Below are 26,960 nucleotides of genomic sequence, written 5' to 3' on the forward strand. Positions count from 1 at the left end.
CTAAACCGAATTTTGATCAATGTTTTCTCAACTATAATCACAAATAATTTACCAAACTAATAATTCAGAACAAAAATAAAATCATTCTGCTTAAAAACTGTGTTATTATATTCAAATTTTTCTTCATCAAAATTGAGTTTAAGGTTCTATTTTAACTATTTTACAAAACATAGGGTCCAAAAAATAATTTGTCAAAACATAGGGACCAAACAGGTAATGTTAAAAAACACAGCGTCCAAAAAGATATAAACCCTATTTATAATTGAAAAAAGGTATTTCAATATAGAATAACATTTTGTAGGTTTCACTTGTGCTCTTTTTTTTTTTTTTTTAGAAAATTGGAACTGAAAAGGAAAGACATTTTATTTAGTAGAGCCTTTTTATTTACTTAACATCATCTCATACTTAAAAAGAACTGAAAAACACCTTCTTCTTCTTCTTCTTCTTCAGATCACCATTCTGGTTGTTGATGGAATTAGTTCTTCTGATATTACTTGCTAATGTCTCTGCCCTTCTAAATTATCACATTCTCAAATCTAAAATAGAAACTAAAAAGAAGACCACACAGTAAATATGGAATCTAGCTTAGGGTGTAGGCAGGTTCTCCTTGGCCATTGGAGCAATTTCTTCACCTTCAATGCCTGGTTCACTTCCAGCAACTTCCAGGCTCAGCAGCATCTTCTCCCATTGTTTTGCAGGTTCCTACATCAATGGCAAAACCACATTTTAATCTCAATATCAACACTTTTTTTACTGCTTTTCAGTCAGAAAAGTTAATCACTGCACTGACCTTCCATGAGAGATCTTGTGCCATGCAATTTTGAATCATCTCTTTCATAACAGGAGTACCATATGTTGAGAGAGCTTTCTTGATGGTTTTCACCACAGCAGTCACATCAACCGGATCGATTTTCTCACACTGAAAAAACACACATTTGATTAGAACAAGACTCAAAATATTATTGCAAGATTAAACAAAGCTTTTACAGTTGTGAACTCACTTCAACATTGAAGGCTCCCATTTGGAAACCTGTAAAGCCTTCCTTGACAGTGTCGACAAGCCCACCAGTCGAGGCAACGCAAGGAATCTGTATCGAGAATCGTCAGTGTTAAGCGAAAGTAGTTTAATTAAGAAAAAGTTTAATGAAGTCTCCTCCTTACCGTTCCATTTCGCATAGCTTGCAGCTGAATGAGACCACAAGGCTCAAATCTACTTGGGATGGCGATAAAGTCAGACCCTGCAATCATCACATGAGCCAAGGGGACATTGAACTTTGTTATTGCTCTAACCTTGTCTGGATATTTCTTCTCTGCTTTAACGATCATCTTCTCCAGATACTTTTTGCCAGTTCCCTGCGAGAGAATCATTCCATCAATAAACAAAATCAGCTTAACAACTCTTCTTCTCATGGTAGAAGAAACCAACCAGTTTACACGTAATAATACTTACAAGAAGAATGATTTGAACATCTTCATCAATGAGCTGATCAATGGCTTCCACGAGAATATCTGAACCTTTCTGCTCTTCTAGTCTACCAACAAAACACACCACAGGTATGTTGGTGTCGACAGGCAACCCAACTTCCGCTTGAAGGGTTTCTTTCAACAGAGGTTTTGCTTCGAACACCTGGTATTCAAAAAACCCAGCAAGTAAAAATTCTGTGGCAACAACTATGTTTACAGAGGCCAGCATCAAGAAACCATCAAGTACGTTTTATAAAACTCTTGACTCCCGAATTTGGAGAATCCTGCTTTCAAGCAATTCACATTTACAGGGTTCAACAAGCAATCGATATTTCACGATCAAAGGTGTAGTACTATTTGTAGTAACGATCCTTATATATCGTATTAACAATCGAAAGATGGTCGAAAGAAAAAATCTCTATTTGACATAAAGTTACTACTTACAGTATTGACATCATATTTGATGCTGAGGTATTTGTCAGTGGCTGGATTCCACTCTTGATCATCCATACCATTTACAATTCCACTGATACCAGTCTTACGAATGATGTTATCCAATTCACAACCTCTGTCTTCACCCGAAATTAGCTCTTTCGCATAGTAAGGGCTCACAGTCACAACCCTGTCTGATTCAATTATTCCAGCTTTCATCCAGTTGATCTTCCTTCCCTTAACAGGCGTGACATACCTGAATAGCAAAAAACTTAGATTCTCAAACACACAAGACACACTTTTGTATTATTTTCGGTCCTTCACAACGAGGCTATATTATATTATATGTAATCGATCGTTTATCTAATAATCTTTTTTGATAATTTTTTGCAAAAGAGTATTTCGTACACTCTCGATACCCTAATCGGGAATTCCAAGTAGCCAACTTGGAATTCCAGATAGAAGTCATCTTGCAAAAAATTACGAGCGATATATTTTCAGCCATGAATTGGGTAACTTTGGTACGAAACATCTGATACCCGTCAATGAAGTCAAAAGAACTCTTGAACTGATCAGGCAAATTGAGAAGTGAGAAGTCCGTAAAGGCAAATCGTCCTTGGTAGGCTATATTGTGGATACAGAATGTAACCTAAAGACATTATAAATCAAGCAAAAATCAGCTTAAAGAAATGATCTTTTTTAGATTAGCAAGAATTTCCTAATAACCCAATTAACAAAATTTCATCATTACCTTGGCACTTTTGTAGATTCCCTTAGGTTGGTACAGAGTTTTCAGGTAGCATGGAATAAGAGCAGTGTGCCAATCATTGGCAATGAATACAACATCCTCTCCTGAATCGAGTTTAAAAGGCATTATTTTTCTTTATAAAAAGTTAAAATTCAATTTTTGAAGTCAGTAGAGAGAGGTCCATACCATAAGGTCCAGAATAATATTCATTACTGTTCAGATTTAGAATCCTCGGAGCCTCCAAAGCTGCCTGAAAAGAACAAAACCTAAGATGAGAATCAACATTTACTCTTCAAATTTTTTAACTTGAAAATGATAAACTAAGCAACCAGATCAATTGCCATATCTGGTGATATGGAAAGGTGTTTGTTAAAAAACAGAGAAAAACACAGATTTTACACGAAAATTCGAGTGACAAACAATGTTCTCATAAAAAGATAACTGATCTGAGAGGATTTTCATACACAATGATTCAAGTAGAGATTTTTTTCATTGGATTAGAAAAGAAAAAAACTAAGCCATGTGATGTGATAATTCAAACAAACAAACACAGAGGACTTACCAGGCACAACAGGCTGAAGCGTAACTGGTTGTCATCGTAATCTTTTCCTGTGACAGGGCCATAGATTTTGGATCCAGTTTTACCCCATACCTGTGTTCATTGCTAATGATTAATTAAGCCTTAATTAACATTCATAAACACTTGTTAGTTGATAAATAAAACTAAAGCTCAAACCTTTTCAAGGAACCAGGGATGATCCACAAACACTCTATCAACCCCTCGTTTGTGGCAGTGGAAGAATCGAACGGTTTGAACGCTGCCACCAACTGGAATCTGCGTTTTAAATTCCATCTTTTTAGACCAACTTTCTCGAGAAACAAACAGAAAGTCCAAAAGAAAGAAAAAACTTCAACACATACATCTGCAAGAACACCAGTGTCCCATGCATCCTTGTACTGATCATATCGTGGAGCAATCGTCATAACTCGATGCCCATTAGCCTAAAATTCAAACTTAACGATCAGAAACACATGATCCAAAACCTGGGTTCGGTTTATCATAACAGTTTAAGCATAACAAAAGATAAAGAAAAGATGTTAAATTGAAGAAGTTTCACTTACAGCCATTGCTGGAGGAAGTCCACCAAGAACATCACCAAGTCCACCAGTTTTGGACCAAGGACCGACCTCAGCCGATACAAACACCAACGACATTCCTTGCCCACAAACTATTTTCCCAAACGACTTGTCGTTTTGGGTCTCCTCAACTTTTGCCATAGCTTTCCGGGCAACCACAGTTTGGCGAGATCTCACCTTCAGCATACTCAGATTGTCCAGAGATCTTAGCCCACTGTGAGTCATGGTTTGGTTCCTCTGGCTTATCTGAGCCAAATTCGCTTTCATCTCCGATCCCGAACTTCCATGCCCGGCGACACCAGAAGTTCTCGATACAAAGCGTGAAGCAGTGATCATCGCCATTTTCTCCGGCCAAACTCTGAAACCAAAAAAGAACAGAAAAAACAGTTCAGAAACAACTCACTGATCAAACTAAACTCCATAATCTCAGTGATCATCATAAGCTCAAAACAATACCCACCAGTCAAGAAAAGCTTCGGCGAAGACGATCTCTCAAAACTCAGATGACGAACAGAGATACGTTAACACTCCCAATTTAAAGGAAACAAAAAAAAAAAAAGTAAATGGGAACCCAAAACTACTCTGAGAAAATCTCTCGATTCCGTTGTGCTCAATCAAATGAGAAAAAGAAAAACGTTAACGAGTTTGACTTACTAACTAAGCTCAGAAGAAGAGCTAACGAGTGAGAGAGAGTGATGACTCCGAAGAACAACGAGCTCAACCCGGGGCGAGTTGACAGTGGTGGCTTTGTACTACTACAACGTTCGTCGTCGTCATCAACTAGATTGTCGTGCGATGACACGTGGCGTTTTCTCAGAGGCTGAGCTGTCTTTCTATGGGCACGTCAAGGTCTAAACTTTGCAGTTACACATCACGTGCGAGAGTTTATTTTGTCCACGTGGCATCGCCGAACTTGAATTAGCGGTCACAGATCGATTGAATAAAAATAAAAATAAAAAGTTTGCTTTTTTCGACACTTTGTTTTAATTAATATGAATTATTGAGAGTAACAGTGGTGGGACCCACTTGCTACAGCCAGGCATGAACAAGGTACAAACAAACTAACCTCATTTTTCTGCTTTACTTTTTCTATTCAGTTTTTTATTTTTATTTTTTTAAGGTGGAAAATATTCTTAGTACCAAAAGAAACAAAACCTATTATATATGTGTAGGTATGGAAAATTTTGGTTTTAACGGTTTTTTATTTTTTTTAAAGTTAACTTTAATGGAATATTCTTATATTTAACCGAATATTTTTATATTTAACGGTAGTTTGTAAATATTTAAATTTAAATAAAATAAATAAAAAATTAAAATAAGATATTTTTGAAATATTATACAATAATAATTATTTAAAAATAATAAATAATTAAATAAATTAAAATATGATATATTTGAGATATTTTACAATGATAATTATTTAAAAATAAGAAGATCATATGTTTCATAACTTAAATATAATTTAATTAAACTTAAACTCACTTATTAGAATAAGATCATATTAAATATATAATATAATCTATTCTGAATTAGCAACAATTTGCTTCTTTTTTTTTTTAAAGTAACAAGAAACTTAAATTTAAATTCCACGCATAATATTTAATATTACAGTAAACATATAATATATGATCTATTCTTGTCCTTCCCAAATTTATAAACTTAAATAAATTATTTAATTAAAATATGATATTTATTTAAAATTTATATGACATTGATATAAATTTAATAAAAATAATTAATAAATTCTATAAATAAAATTAAGAAAATGTGTATATTGCGTGTTGATTGTATCTAGTATATATATATTTGTTTTGTGTTTGTTTGATTCGGAAAATTAATTATAGTGTTTGGAAAAATTCGACGGTAGGAGAAGGAAGCGACGTCGCTTTCGTGGTTGCTCACGTGATTGTTATTGTGTTTGTTTGGGAAACATTTTAAGATATTTTGTTAGGAGAATTGAGAACCGTGAATTTAAGAAATTAAATGGCCACTATACTATGATCAATATTAAAATATATATATAGTGAATTAGATTGCTAATGAGTATTCTAATTAGAGGAATGTGAGTCCAACTTTGTAACATGAAACAAATTTGAAAGTCCTTAGTACATTACAAAATAAGTATAAGTATAGATATCGATTACCCACGATACGATATGATACAGATTTATGAAAACTCAACACGATATAACATGAAAAACTCGAATGCACGACAAGTAATAATTATAAACTAGTACGAGAGGTCAACACGTAAAAAAAAAATTATTCTGTTAAATATAAAATTTTTATTTTAAATATGTGGTCAATTAGTTTGCAAATTTGTATGTTGGAAAGAAAGTTCTTGTGGTATTTTAATATCTTTTTGTTTTTTTTTTTTTTTTATATATTTGTAACTCAATCATTTTTATTTCATTTTAAAGTAGTTTATAAGTTAATTGATAGTGCTCTATTTGACTCAAGCTCGAAGGCACGACAAGTACGTATTAATAAACTAAGTACGAGAGGTCAACACACAAACAAAAATTAAATTATCATGTCAAATATAAATTTTTTATTATAAATATGTGGTCAATTAGTTTGCAAATTTGTATGTTGGAAAGAAAGTTCTTGTGGTATTTTATTATCTTTTTGTTTTATTTTTTTTATATATTTGTAACTCAATAATTTTTATTTCATTTAAAGGTAGTTTATAGGTCAATTGATAGTGTTCTATTTTACTCGAGTTCTTAGATACCTTATTGGATGTATTTTTCTTTTGTTTTAAAAGTTCTATCGTCTAAATTTTTGAAGACGGCTCATTCTCGTGTCGGTATGCAATATTTTTTTTTAATCTATTATTTAATTTGCATAACTTTAAACTAGATACTAAACTTATTTAGATAGAAGAATTCATCAAACTTAATAACACATTTACTAAACTGTAATTGTAATCTGAATAAATTAATGAGATAAATGAATGGAAATAAAATATTGAAGAATCATAATCATTATTTTATTAGGTTGTTTATTAAACTGACCGAAAAGAGAATTATAAACATTTTATTTTGTTTACATAATCAAGAAAAGTAATCGTAATTATTTAATTTGACTAAATTGTTCTTTATAAAAAATGTATATTTTTCAAAAAGAATATTTTTTAGGATAAATTTGTCTTTTCATTTTTAACAACAAAAAATAAAAGGATTTATATATTTTTAGACCCTGTATTTTTTCTGATTACCTGTTTGGACCCTGTGTTTTAAAAAAATCATTTTTGAACCCTATATTGTATAAAATAGTTCAAATAAACCCCTAAACTCAATTTTAATAAAGATAAAATTGAATATAAGAACACAATTTTTAATTAGAATGATTTTATTTTTATTCTGAAGTGTTAGTTTGGTGAATTATTTCAGATTTTAGTTGAGAAAACTTTGACCAAATTTGAGTTTAGGGTTCTATTTGAATAATTTTACAAAACATAGAGTCCAAAAGGTAATTTGTCAAAACCGATGATCCAAACAAGTAATTGAACAAAACACAAGATTCAAAAATATATAAACCCAAAATAAAATAAATAAAAATTGATCATTAGTTTTCTCTCGAATTTAAACCTAAGAAAATAAGAGGAGAAGTATTCCAATAGTTTTCTCTCAAATTTACGTGGGCCCCATAAATTATTTATATTACTAAATAAAAGTAAACATGTCATAAATAAATATTTTCCAAATCTTTATGTGATTCAATCACTTTTAAAATTAAATATCTTAATTTCAGTCAATATTTACACACTTGATGTTAATATTATTATTAAGCTTAATAAGAACATGTTAATAAAAGGTGTAGGAAGTCAAGGAGCTAAATAAAGCGAAACTTTCAAAATTAATCAATTTCATAAAGTCCAATTTTATAAACTAGATTAAGAGATCAAGATAAATTTTTTTAAAATAGGCTTAACTATTTTAGGAATGTACCTTAGATTTAGTACTAGTTTTGATTTTGTGGCAAAATATTTTATAAAAAAATAGGATAAGAAAAGCTTTCAAATACATGATTCCCTTAAAAAAAGAAAAAGAAAAAGAAGCTTTCTATAAAATAATAATTTAAACAAAAAATATATAAAAATTTGTCAAAAAGTAACAATTTTTTCCTAAAAAAATATACAAGTTAAAAAAAATTATTGAAATTAATAAAAAAAAAGAATTTAAAGAACATAAAAAAAATCGAGAAAAAGTGTTGAAAATAATTTTAAAAATTAATTTTTTTTTTACTTATCAACTCTGTTTGATCTGCACAGGTGGTTATTTTGGTAATTCTAGTCGAAAATTCTTGTTTTGAATTAAGTTTGAGCCCATAGATTGGTCCAACATATTCTTAGACTAGACAATAAATCTCAATCATAATAGTGATACAATCTTAAAAACACTCCGAACGAATAGAACTAGGCAGACCTCTAATATAAGGGACCCAATATAAAATTTGATATTTTTGAAAGAAATATATATAAAATGATATTTTTCTAAAATTTTAGAACGAGAATGGCCAGAACCGGTGATCTATCTCCAATCCATAAAAACCTTAGAAATATGCTTCATCAATACATGGTAATCTTTCTCTACAAATCTGCAAATTCTTCACAATTCGTATAACCTCTTTTTCCCTGTCCAACTCTTGCCATCCGAAAAGATCTTCTTACTGACCATATTTTGTCAACCATGAATATTTGCAAGGAGAACAAAAAATTAAAAAAAAATAATTTTGAATAGTTGTTTGTTAGTGTACATTGAAAAAAATAAAAATAAAATTGCTGAAAAAATTGAGAAAAATTCTATAATTTTGGTGATATGGTCTCGTGAGAGGCTTACATTTATGTGTTTCTACTTTGATTTTTTTTTTTCTTTCTCATTTGGACAGATTTATGAGTTGAGATTGTATTTTTTTTTGGTAGATTTTCCTTTAGAGAATGCAAATGAGTTAATTGGTATATCTATTCTGAGTTTGGCATTTGTTTTGAATCTTAATGTTGTGTTGATGTATTTTTTTTCTCTTTCCATTCCTATGTGATCTCAATCTAAAACCTGAGACCTGAACAATATTTTTGGTTGGTTTTCTACACTTTCCTCAACCAGAACTCGATAAAAGCTGATCCTAAAAATCTGAAATCCAACCCCTGTCCTTTTATTGTGCTTGGGTAATAAAAGTATGAGGATTTTTTTTTCTTTCAATAAAAGTATCTATCTACTATCTCAGCCACAAGAAAATTTTCCCATCATTTTCATGCTTCCCACCGAAAGATCTAACTTCTAGGAGATGGTGACGAACATGCTAGAAGCTACGGTTTAAAATACAATGACAAGGACATGCAAACAAGACATTTCTTGATATTCGGCGTCTTAAGAAACTCAACAAATCTCGATATTGAATTGCACAAATTCAACAATACTCTTATGTTATTATAAAATATGTAAGACTCTATATTACTCGATATTAAATTGTACAAATTCATGAATAGTAGAATGCTACTTTTTTGTAGTGTTAGATACCGCTAGTTCCCTAGCAATTCTTTTCATACAAATATGGTTGGTTTCTTAATTTAGTTATGAATTTCAATGTTATCTTTTAGCCTTGGCATTGTAAAGGTTTTGAGCAGTATTGGTGATCATAAATTTTGTCTTGAACCAATGGACCCTATTGATATTACTATATTATATTAAACCATTTCATTGTGCATCTAATAATAATAATAATAATAATAATAATATAATGCACGGTTGTTGCCACACCCTCACTTTTCCACCATCATAAATTTCTTCACGAGTCCACCCCTACCAATCTCGTGCATTTTAATTTATCATTATAAATTCGCTTTAAAACACTTTATTAGATTAAATCAATAAATTTGTTACACTTGGACTTGGTTAATAATAATACTAATAATAATAACAATAATTTCTTAGGTATATACGAAATTAGCCAGCTCGATATTGTAGTTCGATTTATTTATTTCAAAAACAAGAAAACGATTATACTTGAAAACATAAAATGGCAGTAACAATATCTGGCAGCTAAATCTAGACATATTAAAATGATTATAATTAAATCAGGTGTACAGTGAAGTAATTAATTTCGCCATTACAGCTAATCAACTCCTTAATAAACGACAATCAACACAGACAAATAAAATTCAACCACAAAGTAAGAAAATGTCGTTTTTAAATATAAAAGGAAATTAAATTAGACGACCAAACACGATTCGAATCACTTGTACGGCAAAACTGGGTTGCGATTTTTAGTACCACAACGACCAAAACTCTTCCATTAGTGTTTTTTAAACACGAAATTAATTAAAAATAGCTCCTTTTTCTAAAAGATGCAAACAAAAAAAAAAGTATAGTTAGAAACGTCGGCCTTAAGCCAAGTATGAGCCGAGCCGAGCTTATCTGTGAGCTGTGACCAACGTTTCTATGAACCTCAAGCCGTCGAACCTTGGGGAGAATTTCTCGTTCTCCGACGTCGTTTTGGGATAGTTTTTTCTTCCCGAGGACGAAGAAAAGTCCTGTGATCATGATATTTGAAACTGGTTAATACAAATTTAACCAAAAAAGAGCACTGCAAATTTAAAGAAAAACGATTCCGGTTTCAATTTCAAATTTAAAAAAAAGAAAGAAAAGGAAATTGAGGCAGAGGAATGGGGGATCGCAATCGAATCATCAACTATGCAAATAAAATCGCATTTCATCTCCAAACGAGTACACGATTAACTTGTTACAAATTCTTAACAATAAAATCGATGATAAAAAAAAGGAATCAACATTGAAAATAAAAGATCCTAAATGAAGACAATGATTAAAATAATTAATTTATGTTAAAAAACGCAAGAGTTACCTGATTCGAAGAAGAGTCCAGAGAAACATCACGACCTCCGGTGGAGGAGCCGAAAACCATGGTGGACGCCGCCAACACCGAGGCCACCAGAGTTCCTGAAGCCTTCATGTTGATCCTTCTCTCTTTCTGGGCCAAAATACGACGTCGTTCGTCGAGATCTCGACCTTCTCTCTCTCTCTTCAACCCTGGTTTCGTGGTTCTTTCGTTACTACGGCTCGAGACGGTGACAATCGAAAGAGGTCTCTATATATACTCAACCAACCTGGTAGCTAGGTACAGTTATTTCATTTTCTGTTTTTTTTTTTGTGGTGGCCACCGATTAAACTCTATTTAATTTAGTTTTGAGTTCCGGGACGGACTGCCTTGGAGTCTGGAGAATATTCGCCACGTAGAGTGATTGCGGGACCCACGTGGCGCGTTCGAAAGTACTTTGATCGGACGGTTGGGAGTGGGCAGTTGGTGTGATCGGAGGCGTTGAGAGTGGAAACGTAAGCGGAGGGAGCAGGGAGTGGTGAGGTGGGGACGAGCGCAGGGGAGTAGAAGTTCGATGGTTGAATTTGATTGGTTTGGTGGGAGTGGTAGAGAAAAATTCGTATGCTTAGGCTCGATGCCGCATGTGCCTCACACCAACACATTTTTTATAATCTTTTTTTTATTTTTTTACTATAAAATAAAATTGTCCACTTTCAGCGCCTGATTATTTTGTATTGTATAGTCTATGGAGTGATTTTATCACCCCATGTCATATAAAAAAGCACCCAAATTGGTCAATTTTGAATGCTCCATATACCAAAAAACCACTGTGAACATAGAACATGTGATATTTATTTTATTGATTCTTTGTTGAAAAAATAAGCTAATATATATATATAATAAGATAATTTTAAAATAAAAATAATTGAAGGTTGCTGAATGCTTTTAAGCTAGCTCCATGCCTGCTCCTACCCCATGTGAGATTACTAAAATGACTTGGCTTATTTGCAGCAAAAAAACTCTAACTTTTGCACTTAAGTCCCTAACCTCTATATTTTTGCAATTAAATCCCTAACCCCAATCAAAAGTTGCAACTGTTGGCTTTGCTTCTTGTTCTGTTTATTCTTGCTGTGAAATATCCATGTGCCTTGCATGTGAGATTTCAAGACGGGTATTAGATGGAAAGAAAGAAAGCAAAAGAGATGATATTTAGGGGGCTTTGGTATGGGGTAAAAGAGATGATATTTAGGGGGCTTTGGTACGGGGTAAAGTGAATGTGAGAATGAGAATCTAAAATACTTTTCATGTTTGGTTTAATTTTTTAAGGGTAAAGTTAATAATTTTTGTGGGCCCACATGTCCACATGTATTTTAAGAGTAACGTGAATCATTTTGTATACTTGAGTTTAATATTACTTCCATACTAAATTTTTTTACACTTTCCAATATCACTCAACTACTCAAAATAAATAACCCATTAAAGTTTACGTTTCTTCTCTAGAACAAGTTTTCACTATTGGCAATTCATTCATGCTTGTTAGAACGTGAAAGTGTTATAAAAGCAAAATGTGTTGTATGGTAAGAAGTATGAGATTCTATCTCAAAACTAATTAGTAAAAAGTGGAGTAATCATCTTATGTGAAATATTTTTCTAAAACAATACTGTTGTAGAAGATGGAATTGAAGGGGAATCACATGTGCTCATGCAATGCATTCGAGGTAGGAAATTGAATATTGTAGTCTATATATATGCTAAGTCTTACATGCCTGTTACCAATCCTGTGAATGGACCTCAACTGTGGCAGAAGCCTAGACAAGAGCCTTTGGTCCCCACCTCCAATCATGTCAATGGTAATGCATTGCACAAATTGTGGCAAAGCTGGTCATAATAAAATAAAGTACTGCCTAATTCCACACAAAGGTATTGAAGAAGCTTCAAGTTCACATGTATTAAGAGTTTATGATTATATATACTCATTTGGTATTCTATGTTTTTGCAAAGTATCATTTTGGTACTCTTTGTTTTCAATAATGCTTGTATGGTACCCTGTATTTTAAAATCGTACATTTTTTGTACCCTAAACTCAGATTTGATAGATAAAATTTTATCAATATGATCAAACTGTCATCAGTTATATGTAATTAAATTTAAATTTGTAACTTACATAATTGACAGCAGTTTGATTAAATTGACAAAGTTTTATCTATCAAATCTGAGTTTATGGTACCAAATATGTACGATTTTAAAATACAGGGTACCATATGAGTATTATTGAAAACAGAAGGTACCAAAATGATACTTTGCAAAAACATAAGGTACCAAATGAGTATATTCTCTTTTTAGTATGTATATTAAACCTTTGATTCACTATCATATTGCAGCCCAAAAAACGTAGCAAGAAGAAGAAGAAGAATCCAGTGGAGGAATAAGATAGTAGCTGAACTTGAACAATGGATACAACTGCTGAGTCTTTTAGTTTTGAAGATGTTTATACAAGTGGCTTTGATATTAGTGTTTTGTTTATATGGAACCAATGGTATTTGGGTTAGTTTTGTTTTTCAATAGTTCAAGAGCTGGATAGTATTACATTATTATTACTTGACCAAATGTTTTGCACTTTCACCAGTTGAATTTCTTATTTTGAGCTGAATAATATACTTTCAAAACAAGTATTGTTATATTCCAATTGCAAGCTAAAGTTTCATTTTACATAATAAGTCTTAACAAAACAATCAAAATAACATTAACTACATATGAACTTAAATATCAAAACTTGTCAATACACTACGCACACGTGAGATTTAAAATAACAGCATAGCATATAATTATTAGAATAACAAATAAAGCCTTCTTAAAAGTTCTAAAATCATGTAGAAAATATCTTACGGCGATGGTAAGGTTTTCCTATTCTTACAAACGTGAATAGGAAAAAAATAAGTTCCAAAAATCTATATATATATATTATAGATATAAGCAACGTGCAATATGCACGTTTGCTTAGTTTTATTTATATGATTTATTAATTATTTTTATTAAATTTATATTAATGTCATAAATTTTGAAATAAATATCACATTTTAATTAAGTAGTTTATTTATTTTTGTTTAAATTTATGTTTCTTCTAGTTTTTGAATTAAGGGGCGACAACAAGAGATTATATATTATATATTTAATGTAATATTAAATATTATAAGTGAATTTTAAATTTAAATTTCTTGCTAGTTTTTTTATAAAAAAAAATTTGTTACTAATTCACGGTAGATTATATAATATATTTAATATGATATTATTCTAATAAGTGAATTTATGTTTAATTAAATTTTATTTAAATTATAAATATATGATTTTATTATTTTTAAATAATTATCATTGTAAAATATCTCAAAAATATCATATTTTAATTTGTTTAATTATTTATTATTTTAAAATAATTATCATTATAAAATATCTAAAAAATATTATATTTTAATTTGTTTAATTATTAATTATTTTTAAATAATTATTATTGTAAAATATCTCAAAATATCTTCTTTTAATTTTTTTAATTATTTATTTTATTTTATTTAAGTATTTACAAACTACTATTAAATATAAGAATATTCTGTTAAATATAAAAATATTATGTTAAAGTTTACATTAAAAAAATAAAAAACCCTTCAAACCCAAAATTTATGTTATCATCACAAATGTTATATAAAAGAGATATATATATATATATATATATACAACTAATTCAAAAATTTGTTTACTATCATATATATTAACAGATGAGGATGATTAATATATATTGTATACACACACTATCTTTTCAACGATGTTGGTCTAACTAAGAGCACTCCCAAAATTGCTCATTTTTCAAAATTTTGAAGAAACAAGGAAAATACTTGCTCACCAAGAATCCTTCTCCAAATCAAGAGAAGGTTTAGCTTCTTTAATCTATTATTTCCAAACTATACTATAATCACAATACTTCTTTTACCATTTATCATTTTATGAATCAGTTGTGCATTTAGAAATAAATAAATTTTTAGTGATTATTTTTCAGAAACAACACTCTCAAACATGAACACCTTATTGAAATGAAAGAACCAAAAAAAGAGCAGCTGTCCGAGCAAGCAGACCATATTTCTGTCCTTTGACTTTAAACGAACCTTAGAAGATGAAGTCACTAAGCTGAGTAGATTCATGTTTTCTTTGAGTGTTCCTATTCACAATATATGCGTTGTCTTCTACGCCTGCATTCAAGCAATTCATCCTGTGCCTGTTGTACCATCACCATCACCAAACACAGTTAATTATCTCCTGTTTATGCAATAACAGCACCTAAATCCTACAACAACTCACCATTCGAAGTGGTCTTCGCAGCATATAGAACCCCAAATCATCGACAACCCGGAACCTTTCCTGTAATACAGTTTGGATTGATGTCAATTATGAAGCGAAAATGTTGATTTATTATGAAGATAATAACAGCTCTAAACATATCCATATCATACCAAGTTGCAGTGTACATGTCATAGAACTTGTCAAAGGCTTTATCAAAACAATAGTGGCAAACCAAAAGCTCGTTGATGTCCGTAACCTTGCAGGTTGATTTGCAGCATTTTACCTAAGCCAATTACATTTGTTTTCAAAACACACTGAAGGAAGATTCGCCAATGTGCAAGAGTAAACGAACAAGGAATCCTCCAAGCCAGAAACTCAGACAGTGTTGAGCATGGTATAATATAAGGATTCAATAAGTTTCATTGTTGTTTCTATCAACCTAGACTAGGATGTATATTAGTAAATACACTTCTGTTCTTTTTTTTTTTAAAACTAATGAAGAGTAAATACTTACTAGACGCTTGAGCTTATGAGAATAATATTGTCGATGAGATGTTTGTTTCTTTATATGCTCGTTCAAATGACCTGCACTGGAAATTAGCTTTATTAGTATTGAATTGCTGAAGTAGTGTTTGACTTTATCTGCTACTGTAAGAGATATGCATCAAGGCCTCTAATCGTCGCTAGTTTTAGCTCCAGAGCTAAACATTTTTCCAATTTATAAACAAGGTATCTTGTTGCTTACTTGTCACAAAAAACACTATTACAACCAAGGCAAGTCGCCAAACTTAATGAGCTGCAGCATGTGCTACACTTAGCAGAAGACAATTTTCTGCCTATCTGATGACATCTGCAGATAAAAGGTTACCAAAAAACTTGAGTAAACTTTGGTTTGAAGTTCGGAGAATAGGAAAACTATAGTTAACATTTTCTGGCTAACTTTAAAGGACCAGTAACACACCTTTTGTACAGTTCAGCAAGATCTCTGGAAAGGGAACTGGCTTTATTTTTCCCTTCCGAAGCCTACATTAAAAGCCAAACAGGGTAAACGATGAACTTAAGCACTGTTTTAATTTTTCTGATAAATATGTGTAAAGAATTACAAACCTCGTTAGATTTCATAACCAAACAATCTTCAGCAAGGTGTCCAGGTCTTTGACATTTCCAACTACAAGACATTTTCAGAGTTTCAGACGCAAATATTCATGTTGTGCTTCGAAGAGAAAAACAACATTTCTTACAGCTGTGAATTCCTTATTTCCCCACCCAGCCCCAGCACGTAATCTTTTAAGCCATTGATTTATTTGTAGAAGGGTATGCCAATAAATTCTCAGCCATCCATAAATGAGAAGCTTGACAAGTACTTTGGATAAATGATTTGTAAATACAGCACTCATAAGCATACCATTCATAAGTACAAAGCTTAGATTTTTTGCTGGACCAACGATTCCGATTGAAATCCCAAGTGTCCTCTTCAATCTCAGACATGGGTAAGGTATTTTTAAGCTCAGACGAGACGACATCTGTTATTTGGGTCCATGAAGGTTCCTAATGTAGTAATTTGAGAGGCTTTAGAATTATGAAAGCAGTAAATTATAATTGCTAAAATAAATTTTGTGCAATGTTTACCTTTGTAGCATTACTGATTTCTAAAAGCTCACGTTTGCACTCCATGCTGCAGACATCATCATCAGTCTATCAAAAAGTACCAACACCATAGAGGGATTATCAAACTCGAAGAAATAGAAAATAGAAGTCTGGAAAACTTCAAACTACAGTCTTTAAATTCCTACCTCATTGCATATATATTCTCCAAATTTACCACATATAACACAAACAGGTTCTCCAGAAAAAGGAAAACGTTGTTCACTTCTGCTCTTTACTCGATCAGGTTCATTTTCATAACCTGAAAGGACCACATAAAAGAGTTAGCACAAACAGAAGGCAATCATGCTATGACAATCTAACAAGGGAAATCATCAAGTATCTCAAATTGTCATATTCATACTATGACAATCTAATAAACTTTACTTCATTAGTGTAAAAGAAAAATAATACGGAAACAAAAGATCAGGACACTAACCAGAATTTAGTGAATCTTGTTTTTCTTCACATTCTGAGGAACTACTTTCATCACCTAAATTCTCATACAAAATAACTCAAGTTAAGTTTATAAAGCAGGAAAAAAAAACACATAGATTTCAAATTTCATGAATTTGAACCATTCGAACTATGCAATAACCAAATAAATTGACCACCATTTGTAAGGCCACCACAAATTGCATGTTGTATCATAACAAGTACTGAATGTTACTAAACACACTAAAAGTTGAAGAAATCTTACTGCCATATGCTACCAAATTCACAAGAGCAGAACTAGAAGTTCCCTGAAACAAAATTAAAACAGCAAAGGAGAAACAAAAAATCAATACTTGAGAAAACCCATTAAAAACAAGCCAAGACAAAGAATGTTTCTCAATTACCAGAAGAACATCAGCAGATAATTCCTCATAAGGCTTCGAAGAACAAGCTTCTTTCCTGTTCACACCAATATCAAACATATTTCAAAACAAATGGCACAATTTCAATTAAAAAGTGTATTTTTTTTCTTGGAGAACAGAGATTAACTACCTTATCTTCTGAATGTAATCATGGTGAGACATAGGTCCATTTTTATCTTCAATTTGTTCAGATTTTTCCGAAGAAGATGATTTAGGATGAGGATGGCGTTTTCGTTGGCGTTTGTTATTGGGTTGATGTTCATGCTCGTGTTGGTCTTCATCTTCAGGTAGTTTTTCTACGATTGATGGAGCAGCACCAGTTGCAGCGTTGTAAGCTGAGACAGACCAAAATATTAAACAGAAGAAAAATTAGCATCCACAACCACAGCTGAAAACTCTGTTATAATTCAATGGCGACCTTACGTACCTCTCAAGTTCTCAAGAACAGAGTTGAGACTAAAATCTTTCCTGTAAGCAATCGAAGGGTTCTTGTAAAAATTCGATCTCGTCCCCATTGGAGCAGCCCGAAAATTGAAATTAGAATGTGCAGGACACGAGGGAGAAGATGATGAAGTAATGGGCCCAGTCCAGCCCAAATAATATGCTGGGCTTTATACGAGGCCTCAAAATTAAACTAGAGCTCTTTTTAGAAAATTACCAACTTTTGAGTTCTTTCTAAATAAAGTCATCTTATTGTTCATAAACATGTTACAATATAGCTGGTTATGAAAAATACAGTTGTTTATAATTCAAAGAAAAAATTACAAGCTTTCCCAAAAAAAAAAAACTATTTGTATAAAAAATGGGAGAAGTTGACCGTGAAGATGAAATCATAACCCAATGAATAATAGAGCCAAATATCTATTTACTATGAAGGGTAATGATATTTGCACCAAAATGATACGTGAGAGTTTCATTTAACCAGTCAAATTTATTTTAGGTAAGACTTACTGTTTTTAAAAATAGTATCACGTCAGTTGTTGTAATATTTTTGTGCATATGTCATTATTCTACTTTGAAATAGTGTCTGCTTGTCTTGTTTGGAAGTGGACAGGCATGTAATAACAATAAGCATAGGGATAAATTTGTGGTATTTTGAACAACTATCTTGTATTTTAGCTTAATCCAAAGATTTTGGTCATAGTAAATGTATGGGTATTGGTGTATACAAATACTACAAATACCACAAAACAGAAAATATAACAAGCTTATTAAAAAGTGAAACAATCCAATAGTATACCATGATGATTATATATGTGAGTGATAATAGGGTCACTAAGCACGTCACCCATAAAATTGAATTAAACTAATATTAACCTAATAATTATTCCTTGATTTCAACGTTTCCACACCATCAATCTCTATATTGGCATTTAAAAAGAAAAGCCAATCCAATCACATTACAACATTTTGCATCCATATTCAACTCACCATTTGAATCCAATATCTCAAAGGCCATAGCTCAATCATGATACCCTTCCCAATCTCATTTCCACTCCAAGCTAACTTAGAGGGCATCAAGAACATCAAAATTAATAAAAAAAAAAACCATATGAGTGAGTGGTATGCTCCTTTCAAAAAATAGAAATAAAACAAACAATGATGAATAAGAACAATCATAGGGCTCTCAACCTCACATTTTATTGACTGGCCTTACGAATAGTAGCAGTGAATTAAGGCTTCTCAAGAAATGAAAGACTAGTCCATAATGCTCTACCAGTCCAAGACTTTTGAATAGTTAGACCATTTCTAATTGATGGCGTATAATTAGTCCAAAATATGTATCAATGTATTTATAACTCAAATTTTTGTATTTGTGCTTCAATGTACAAGATGTAAACTAGTTAAAATAGTACTAAATTGTGTGCACAAGATGCAAACTAGCTATATTTTGTGCTAATATTTTAGACCAATATTAAAATTTAATTTTATAAAAATGGACTAAAAAATAGATATACGTGACTTTTAGAGCACTACACGAAGATGTAGACTGTGCAAAAAAACCGAATAAACCGCTCAAACCGACTGCCCGAGCACCAAAAAAATCGAAACTGACGTAACCAAAAACTACTGAAATCGCCTTGACGAAAACCGACATTAAATCCGTCGGTTTATAAGTTGGACGCAAACCGACCATACAAAACAAAACCAACCAAATATGATTAGGTTTCAAATTTGTGGATATTATATTGTAACCATATGTTTAGGTTTTCAAATTATAAAGTTAAAATCTTTAAGTTAACAAATTAAATAAATCAATTTCATATTAAAAAAAAGTTAAAAAAATTAGATTCTAATAATCTATATTTTTTTAACTTAAATTTCTTTAAAAATTATGTAAAAAATAAAAAAAAATCAAGTTCAGTTTGGATGGTTTTTATTGATCGATCCATGGTCTAAATCGATCGAATTTTTTAGTATTGTAAGTAATCTAATTGATTTTTGAATCGCACCAATCCCAACCAAAAATTAAAATTCTATTTAAGAATAGAAAATAATGGTTCAAATAAACTCAACGAGGTTCAGCCCTAATTGTACATCCTTGTCATGTAGTCCAAGTCATCCATACCTAATACCTAATAGTAAATAAAGAGTCAAAAACAATATTAATAAACGAGGTTTGGACTTTGGCATATCATAGAGACAAAGTCCCCAATTTTGACTACCATTCCTTGAAAATTTCTTCATATTCTTTGAAAAGTCCCCAACTGCCTCCTTATTATGTTCTCTGGTGAAGGAAATCTCATAATTTTCTACTGAGAAAAAGGGTTCAAAAGCCAGCCTTTAGACAAAGGTGGAGATTGGCCACAACATAGCAAGGAAAAATGGGAGGACTTGGCTGCAGCGTCGATGGAAACTTGAATGACCAGAAGTTCAGCACACCTATGCCGTGGATTGGCTTATACATAGCAGCAGCATCAGCAGTATGCGTTGTTGCCATGGCTGCAGACATCATCAACGGCCTGCGCTATAGAAAACTCTGGTTCCCTTGCAGATTCTTCTCCATAAACGCCACTTCCCTCACCTTGATAGCAGCTGCAGTCAAGCTCTCTGTGGATCTAAACACCTCCATGCCTAGCCGAGGCGACCAGCTTGCCAAGCTCAGCAGCACAGTCTTTGTCTGCACAGTAATGGGTAACTCTATGCCTTCTCTTGGAACCATGGGAAATGAAGAAATATTCATGAACATCATGGCTTTAGGGATACTAGTTATTACCCTTATTGTCAATATTTGCATACAATTAGCTACTGGGGCAATCTTTATCTTTTGGAAAGAACATGCTTGTGTGATGTTTATCATGCTTGTTTTGCTACTCCTCTTGAGTTTTTCTGCTATAACAGTTCCAACCACTAAGCGTTATCTAGAATACAAGTACAGCAAAAAGTATGAATTAGTTCTTAAAGAAGCTCCAAGTGAGCACAATTTTACATTGGTTAGTAAACTGAGAGAGAATCTGAGCAAGTATTGGATGATGTCATATAGCTCTAGCCCTCAGTTTGTGATGGGCCGGTCAGTGACCTGCACTGCTTCTGGGGCCTTCTGTCTGTTGAGTGCTGCAATTTTGGGAGAAGCCATGGTTAGATCTTTCTTCATGCCTGGGTTGTTAAAGTTTTGTGGTGGTCAATCTGATTACAAATGGTCAACCACTCTAGTTCTTGTAACACAGACTATTGCAGTAGGAGTTGGTACCATTGCCCCAGCTTGCAGATGGTTATTTGCCATTCGTTTCAGGTGTCCATATAGGGGAAACAAAGCCAGCAAAAAGGAATTCAAAGTAGAAAACTACTGGATCCAGAGTCTAGAAGAAATGAAAGAGGTTCCCTTAACTTCTAAAATATTTAAGCTCCAAAACAGGCATGGCAGGAGAATTGTTCATGATGCCAAAAACCGAGTCTTGGACTTGTGTATCGCAATGCAGAAGGGAATTGTTTCGGTGAGCAAGTGGATTCGATTCATTTCCATTTTCTCTGCAAGCTACATCTTGTTGTGCTGTGACTTGTGTAGACATTTGAAGAGGAAGTTTTCGTTGAGTAACTCTGTGTCTAGCTGTGTGGAATCAGAACAAGACTCCCAAAGGGACACCAAATTGAACCTCAGCCGCTTTGTTTTGCATCTCGAAGGTGAGGAAGCACTTGTTGATCTAATGGTCTCACACAATTGTGATGCTACTAAGTACTGGTTTCAGCTGGGGAGAAAACAGCAACCTCAAAATCTGACAAAACTGTTGGAGAAATCTTCACAAGGCTTTAAAGCATTGGCTTATTTTGACAGTGAGCAAGTTCCTAGCTTGGGATATGAAAGGCCTCCCAATAGTTGGGCCATGCCTGTGGTGACACTGACAAGTATTGCCTTGGCACTTCCAAACATCGACCCCAGCTCAATCAGAAACTTGAGAAGTGGAGTGAATGAAGGCCTTAACTATGTGACAAACGTGGAGAAATACTTGGTCACAAAAGCTGATAAGACCAACATCAAGAAGGCTGCAGCAGCCACTTGGACAGAAGTTGAGCTCTATCACAAATGGCTTGGAGTTGATCTCAGAAAAATGTCACTTACTCAAGAGCTAAGCCCAAATGAAGTGCTTGAACAACTATCCCAGATTGCAAAAAACAAGTTTTCGGAATATGAGAAGCTAAACGAGGCTCGTTCCTGCTTAAAGGACAATCCTTTGAAATGGCCTTACAAGTTATTAGCTGCAAATTCCATGTACAGAATTAGCAAATCTCTTCTGCTAAACTACGAAAGAAGTGACCGAACATCAGAGAAGCTATTTGAAGCTATCACAGTGATGATCTCTGATATACTTGGTGCTTGTATGACCAACTTACAAGAAGCTATATCAATCAAGTGTGTGAGCACCGCCATAGAAAAGAGAGAAGAAAGTGTAAGGCAAGCAGTTTTTGTTCTTGGAAAGTTTGAAGAGATTATAAAGATTATAGAGCTCAAAGAAGTTCCAAACTTGGTGGAAACTCATCAGAAGGGATGCATAGACGAGTGGCGTTTATCACAGTTGGAAAAGGGGTCGTGGGGATTACTACAGAATGACACCCAAAAATCTGCTTCAAATGATGTCTACATAGCCATGGAGGACTAGACCAGAGAGCTTATACAATTGAGTAGTAGTGATAATACATGTTATGAGATTATTATGTCTTAGGTTGAAATTATATATCTTAAAAGGGTTCTGTAATAATCTTAAATAGTCACAGAACGATGTAAATATTTATAACAGTTTTATGATTAACAATGACATTATAATGAGTTTTTACATAGCTTATATTTTTTTATGTCATAACATTAATGTCTTTGGTTAAAATGGAAAATCTTACAAGGGTTGTTTATAGAACTCTCAGATAGTCAAATGACAATGATAATGTATACAACATTATTGGAACAATCCCTATATTATAGTGACAGTACATTACATATTATAAGATTACTAAATCTTTGGTTAAAATGGAAAATCTTAAAGGTAAGGGTTGTCTGTGTGATGATCTCAAACAGTCAAATAACAATCATAAAGTTTCTAACATTTGGAACAACCCCATGATGATAAACAATGAAATTGAATTGGGTTTTTTACGCCCTCACACAAAAAAGACAAATACTTTGTTTATAAAATCAAAAAAAAAAAAAAAAACTAATTTTCGTCTCCTCTGTTCTTGGGCTTGCGGTAGTTTTCTTCGATGTGTTTGGCGAATAAGATAGCAGTGTCGGAGAGTTTCTTGATGTTGGGTACGTTGTAGTTTTGAGCTATGTATACTCCGAATACAGTCGCCGACATGAACGAAAAGGCACTCTTTATAATACCCATTTCTTCTTCTTCTTCTTCAATCTGAATCTAATCTCTGATCATTGCCCTTTTTATGTTTTTGTTAGGTTTGCAGAGAGCGTCTTCCCCACGCTCACGACAATTCTAAATAAGTTATTTTGTGAAAAAAGACCCCATCTTTTGTGTATCTTGCTATTTGGCCCCCAATGTATTATTTTCATGTTTTTGGTGAATTTTGGGTGATGTTTTTACCAAAAATTAAATGCACATTCGTGTCACACTTCTTTACCTTCTATTCAATATCATTTACCCAAAATATGAGTAAAAATTCATGTTGTTTCAAATTCAAATATAAAAAATTATCATACATGTATCATCCTATATCTAATTTAAAGTCTCAAACAATTATTGGGATGAATTATTTCGATAATTTAATTAAGTAATCTGTTCACCTTATTCTCAATTAAGAGTAGGAATGCACACGAGGCAGAGTTAAAAGAACATCTCGGTTCTCGTTTTTTACCCATTATTTATGATTAAAAAATATTTGTTTTGCCAAATGACACTATATTTATCAATCAAAGTGAAATTATTATTATTTAAAAATGTATGATGAAAAAAAAACTAAATAAAATATTATTTCACAGTAGTTATATGACCCCTCGCACAGATGAGCTAAGCTTAGGTTTGTACTTAGGCCTCCACACAATAAAACTCTAAGTTTTTTGAAAAATACCACTTTTTTATATATACAAAGGCTCCCAAAATTTTAAAAAATATCATTTTATATATAAATTATTAAAAATAACATACTTTGTATAGGACCTCCCAATTCAAGCCCACTGATCCTGCATCATACTAATCAAATAGCATGGATATTTTTTTCACGATTTTTATCACTATTATATCTCAATAATTAAAATGTAAGTCGACTAAAATATATCACATTTTAATAATATATAATATAAATAATTATTTAAATCAACATGCCGACAAATAAACTATTATAAAAAAAAGAAATAAACATTTTTAATTATTTCACTAATATAGTCTTTATAATATTATTTTTTTTACAAAGTCTTAGTACTACTTTTAGTTATCAAATTTATAAGTTTAATTTGTCCAGAATTGGCACTAAATTAATGAATCAGTAGAAAGTCAGGTCCTATATATGTCGTTTATCATCCAAAATAAAAAAAGAAAGCTAAGTACAGGACCATCGTTTTCATGCTACAAAACACGTCGTCGTTTCTCATTTTCAACAAACTTAAATGATATATCGTTGCTAGTATAGAAACGACTTGTCATGTGATGTCGTTTTCATTTTGAATTTAACGACTTGTCGTTTGTCAAGTAAAGAAATTAGAAACGACACATCTTTCGTTAACAATGTATTCATGTTTATGTTTATGGAACGACAACAATTTCGTTTTTATTTCTGATATAGAACGAAATAAAATTAGGAAAATAGTAAGTTGTTTTTAATTAGTTAACATGATATATAAAAAATTAATTGAATTGAATAATTAAAATATACTATAATAATAAACTAATTTGACTTATAGATTGCAACTATATAATAAACAAATGTTAATTTTTGGTCAATTGACTGACGCGTTTGACTGACACAAAATGAGTATTTTGGTGTAGTGCGTATAACTAATTATATTTTAGAGATTATTTTTATATATAGAGTATTCTTATATGAATGTTTTACTGTATTTGTATTTGAGTGTAATAACAGCTGTAATAAGTGAAGAAATAAGGTTTATAGTGGTTCGGTCATTAACGACCTAAGTCCACTTATGTAATTTTATTGTTAAATTTTCCTTGACCACGAGGATCGAAAGCACTTAACACACTTGAATTTCTTGAGGTTGTTGGGGATTGATCACCTAAGTACGATGTAGAAGATAAAAAGTCTAGGATTGAGATCTGAGCAAGAATTTTTCCCAGGTGAGTGGCTACGTTTTAGGGTGGTAATTGGTTGCTTGGTCGAGCAGCAGCCCTTGGCACGGACGGTATGGTGTTCCATAGCATCTGGGGCCTCAGCCCTGTTCTGGTTACTACAATTAGTGTAGCACCTTTATTTTCAGGGCTTACTTCGGAGAGTACCGCAGCTATTGTTTGAGTATAATCCTGGTATCCTTCTACAATCGTCTTTGTGGCTCCTGTTGCTGCAGAGCCTTTGTGCTATTGGTTTTACCCTGCCTGGTAACGAGTCTTTGAATATTCTCAGGTTTCGATTGTCGACAGCTAAGTTATTTTTGACTTCCTCCAGTAGGTAAGGCAATAAGTTTTGCAAAGTCCATCGGAAGAGTAAATGCTCTAGAACACAAATAGAGTTTTTGGTACTGAAATGTGTCTAAACATAAAATTACATCTTGGTATTTATAATGGGAATAGTTGGTGAAGATTGATTTGTAGCAATGTCACACATGTTATATAGTGATTCTTCCAAGCCTTACGAAGTATGAGCCCAATTCTTTGGCTACTCAAACATAACAACCTAGTATTCCAGTCAGCATATTTTTGCCACGTCATTAGGCTAAAAATAGGTATAATAATAATTTTATGAGAGATACAATGGAAACATACTTTTTTCACACACATTATCAGTACACACAATTTGTTAAGAGTGAGACTGTGACTTGTCATAAATAGTTAATAATATTTACATATATATTATTGTGTGCTCAAATAGTGAGTAAAAAAATGTCTCAATTATTACGTACTCATATTGTTGTTTAATTTAGCGTACAAGAAAAACAATTTTTTAGTATTTACTTTTCGAAATCTACTGTATGTAAATGTGTGTATATATATATTTGAATTTTTCTATACGAATTTTCCTTTCTTTGTCGTTAAGCTCTACTGATAGAGCTCTTAATGTTTTCGACTCGTGAATAGTTTTTGGTACAATTTTTTTTATGACCGTGTATATTATAGCTATTTAGGGTATTCTGTAAATTTTTAGAAAATTTTGAATAGTTTACAATACCGAAAACTAAGTTCAAACATGTTGCTCGCGTGACTAATTTTTTTATGCGCGTGAAAAACATGTTTGAACCTAATTTTTGGTACTGTAAACTATTCAGAATTTTCTGAAAATTTACAAGATGCTTTAAACAACTACAATATACACGGTCATAAAAAAAATCGCACAAAAAAATATTCACAGATCGAGAAACACTGAGTGCCCTACCAATAAAGCTTAAAGTAAAGCACTTATAAAAAAAATTATCATATATATATATAACTTTCTAATTAATATAAGCACGTATAACGTTAATTTTGAACTATTACAAAAGCTAGCTTTATTGGAAAATTGCATGGCTGTTATTTTTCCTTCAAGATCAAGGGAACACCTTTTTTTTTTTCTTTTTCAAACTAAGATAGATATATAAATATATATATATATATATATTTATAGAGAGAAGACAATAATAGTAATATAATGTGTGTCATCTCACAAGTTTGAAACAAAACAAAAACAACAAAGATAAACCTGAAAAGATCGATTGGATGGCCATGCATATGCATATATATATATATATATGGGGCCAAACAGGGATCGATCGATAGACAAAAGCATCTATAATAAAAAAGTCACTTGACAAAGCTTGTAATTAAGTGGGATCATGTCCATGCAAATGTTGATTTATATATATCTATATTATTAATCACTCTCTTTTTTTTAACCTCACTCACCATCTTCAACCATTCATTTTTATCCTTCTT

The 26,960-nt window shown here is 32.1% G+C and overlaps 5 protein-coding genes across 6 annotated transcripts; 1 reads left to right on the forward strand and 4 right to left on the reverse strand.

Moving 5' to 3' along the window:
- Positions 1 to 345: 345 nt before the first annotated feature.
- Positions 346 to 4,454, reverse strand: LOC133778722 (granule-bound starch synthase 1, chloroplastic/amyloplastic-like). 2 transcript variants are annotated; one of them, XM_062218732.1, is made up of 14 exons: positions 4,436 to 4,454; positions 3,767 to 4,139; positions 3,566 to 3,646; positions 3,381 to 3,479; positions 3,207 to 3,296; positions 2,831 to 2,894; positions 2,648 to 2,748; positions 2,436 to 2,545; positions 1,909 to 2,152; positions 1,451 to 1,627; positions 1,162 to 1,353; positions 1,002 to 1,088; positions 791 to 919; positions 346 to 702 (listed from the first exon to the last, which is right to left on the reverse strand). In XM_062218732.1, exons 2-14 carry the CDS (start codon positions 4,121 to 4,123, stop codon positions 586 to 588), a joined length of 1,848 nt encoding a protein of 615 aa, XP_062074716.1. In that variant the 5' UTR covers positions 4,124 to 4,139; positions 4,436 to 4,454; the 3' UTR covers positions 346 to 585. The 2 variants fall into 2 exon arrangements, with proteins under 2 accessions (XP_062074716.1, XP_062074715.1); XM_062218731.1 differs by lacking the exon at positions 4,436 to 4,454 and adding an exon at positions 4,242 to 4,421.
- Positions 4,455 to 9,819: 5,365 nt separating this feature from the next.
- Positions 9,820 to 10,879, reverse strand: LOC133778723 (uncharacterized). The gene is made up of 2 exons (XM_062218733.1): positions 10,646 to 10,879; positions 9,820 to 10,316 (listed from the first exon to the last, which is right to left on the reverse strand). The coding sequence occupies exons 1-2, from the start codon at positions 10,751 to 10,753 to the stop codon at positions 10,197 to 10,199; spliced, it is 228 nt and encodes a 75-aa protein (XP_062074717.1). The 5' UTR covers positions 10,754 to 10,879; the 3' UTR covers positions 9,820 to 10,196.
- Positions 10,880 to 14,502: 3,623 nt separating this feature from the next.
- Positions 14,503 to 17,994, reverse strand: LOC133778724 (uncharacterized). The gene is made up of 15 exons (XM_062218734.1): positions 17,873 to 17,994; positions 17,576 to 17,780; positions 17,428 to 17,482; positions 17,289 to 17,331; positions 17,028 to 17,081; positions 16,738 to 16,850; positions 16,574 to 16,639; positions 16,350 to 16,492; positions 16,052 to 16,112; positions 15,906 to 15,967; positions 15,690 to 15,794; positions 15,459 to 15,534; positions 15,115 to 15,227; positions 14,963 to 15,022; positions 14,503 to 14,879 (listed from the first exon to the last, which is right to left on the reverse strand). Exons 1-15 carry the CDS (start codon positions 17,958 to 17,960, stop codon positions 14,771 to 14,773), a joined length of 1,353 nt encoding a protein of 450 aa, XP_062074718.1. The 5' UTR covers positions 17,961 to 17,994; the 3' UTR covers positions 14,503 to 14,770.
- A 2,091-nt stretch (positions 17,995 to 20,085) lies between these two features.
- Positions 20,086 to 22,714, forward strand: LOC133778725 (uncharacterized). The gene has a single exon (XM_062218735.1). The coding sequence runs from the start codon at positions 20,271 to 20,273 to the stop codon at positions 22,539 to 22,541; it is 2,271 nt and encodes a 756-aa protein (XP_062074719.1). The 5' UTR covers positions 20,086 to 20,270; the 3' UTR covers positions 22,542 to 22,714.
- An 85-nt stretch (positions 22,715 to 22,799) lies between these two features.
- Positions 22,800 to 23,344, reverse strand: LOC133778726 (uncharacterized). The gene has a single exon (XM_062218736.1). The coding sequence runs from the start codon at positions 23,259 to 23,261 to the stop codon at positions 23,088 to 23,090; it is 174 nt and encodes a 57-aa protein (XP_062074720.1). The 5' UTR covers positions 23,262 to 23,344; the 3' UTR covers positions 22,800 to 23,087.
- Positions 23,345 to 26,960: the final 3,616 nt, after the last annotated feature.

The sequence above is a fragment of the Humulus lupulus genome, chromosome 5 (genome assembly GCF_963169125.1).
Source record: "Humulus lupulus chromosome 5, drHumLupu1.1, whole genome shotgun sequence".
Classification (NCBI taxonomy): Eukaryota; Viridiplantae; Streptophyta; class Magnoliopsida; order Rosales; family Cannabaceae; genus Humulus; species Humulus lupulus.

Coding starts and splice junctions, on each gene's coding strand:
- LOC133778722 (XM_062218732.1), bottom strand. CDS start 4,123: ATGGCGATGATCACTGCTTCACGCTTTGTATCGAGAACTTCTGGTGTC. Junction 3,647..3,766: donor GACTTCCTCCAGCAATGGCT/GTAAGTGAAACT, acceptor TTTGAATTTTAG/GCTAATGGGCATCGAGTTAT. Junction 2,749..2,830: donor ATATTATTCTGGACCTTATG/GTATGGACCTCT, acceptor AACTCGATTCAG/GAGAGGATGTTGTATTCATT.
- LOC133778723 (XM_062218733.1), bottom strand. CDS start 10,753: ATGAAGGCTTCAGGAACTCTGGTGGCCTCGGTGTTGGCGGCGTCCACC. Junction 10,317..10,645: donor TGGACTCTTCTTCGAATCAG/GTAACTCTTGCG, acceptor TCATGATCACAG/GACTTTTCTTCGTCCTCGGG.
- LOC133778724 (XM_062218734.1), bottom strand. CDS start 17,960: ATGGGGACGAGATCGAATTTTTACAAGAACCCTTCGATTGCTTACAGG. Junction 17,082..17,288: donor GAATTTGGTAGCATATGGCA/GTAAGATTTCTT, acceptor ATGAGAATTTAG/GTGATGAAAGTAGTTCCTCA. Junction 16,493..16,573: donor AAATCAGTAATGCTACAAAG/GTAAACATTGCA, acceptor TTACTACATTAG/GAACCTTCATGGACCCAAAT.
- LOC133778725 (XM_062218735.1), top strand. CDS start 20,271: ATGGGAGGACTTGGCTGCAGCGTCGATGGAAACTTGAATGACCAGAAG.
- LOC133778726 (XM_062218736.1), bottom strand. CDS start 23,261: ATGGGTATTATAAAGAGTGCCTTTTCGTTCATGTCGGCGACTGTATTC.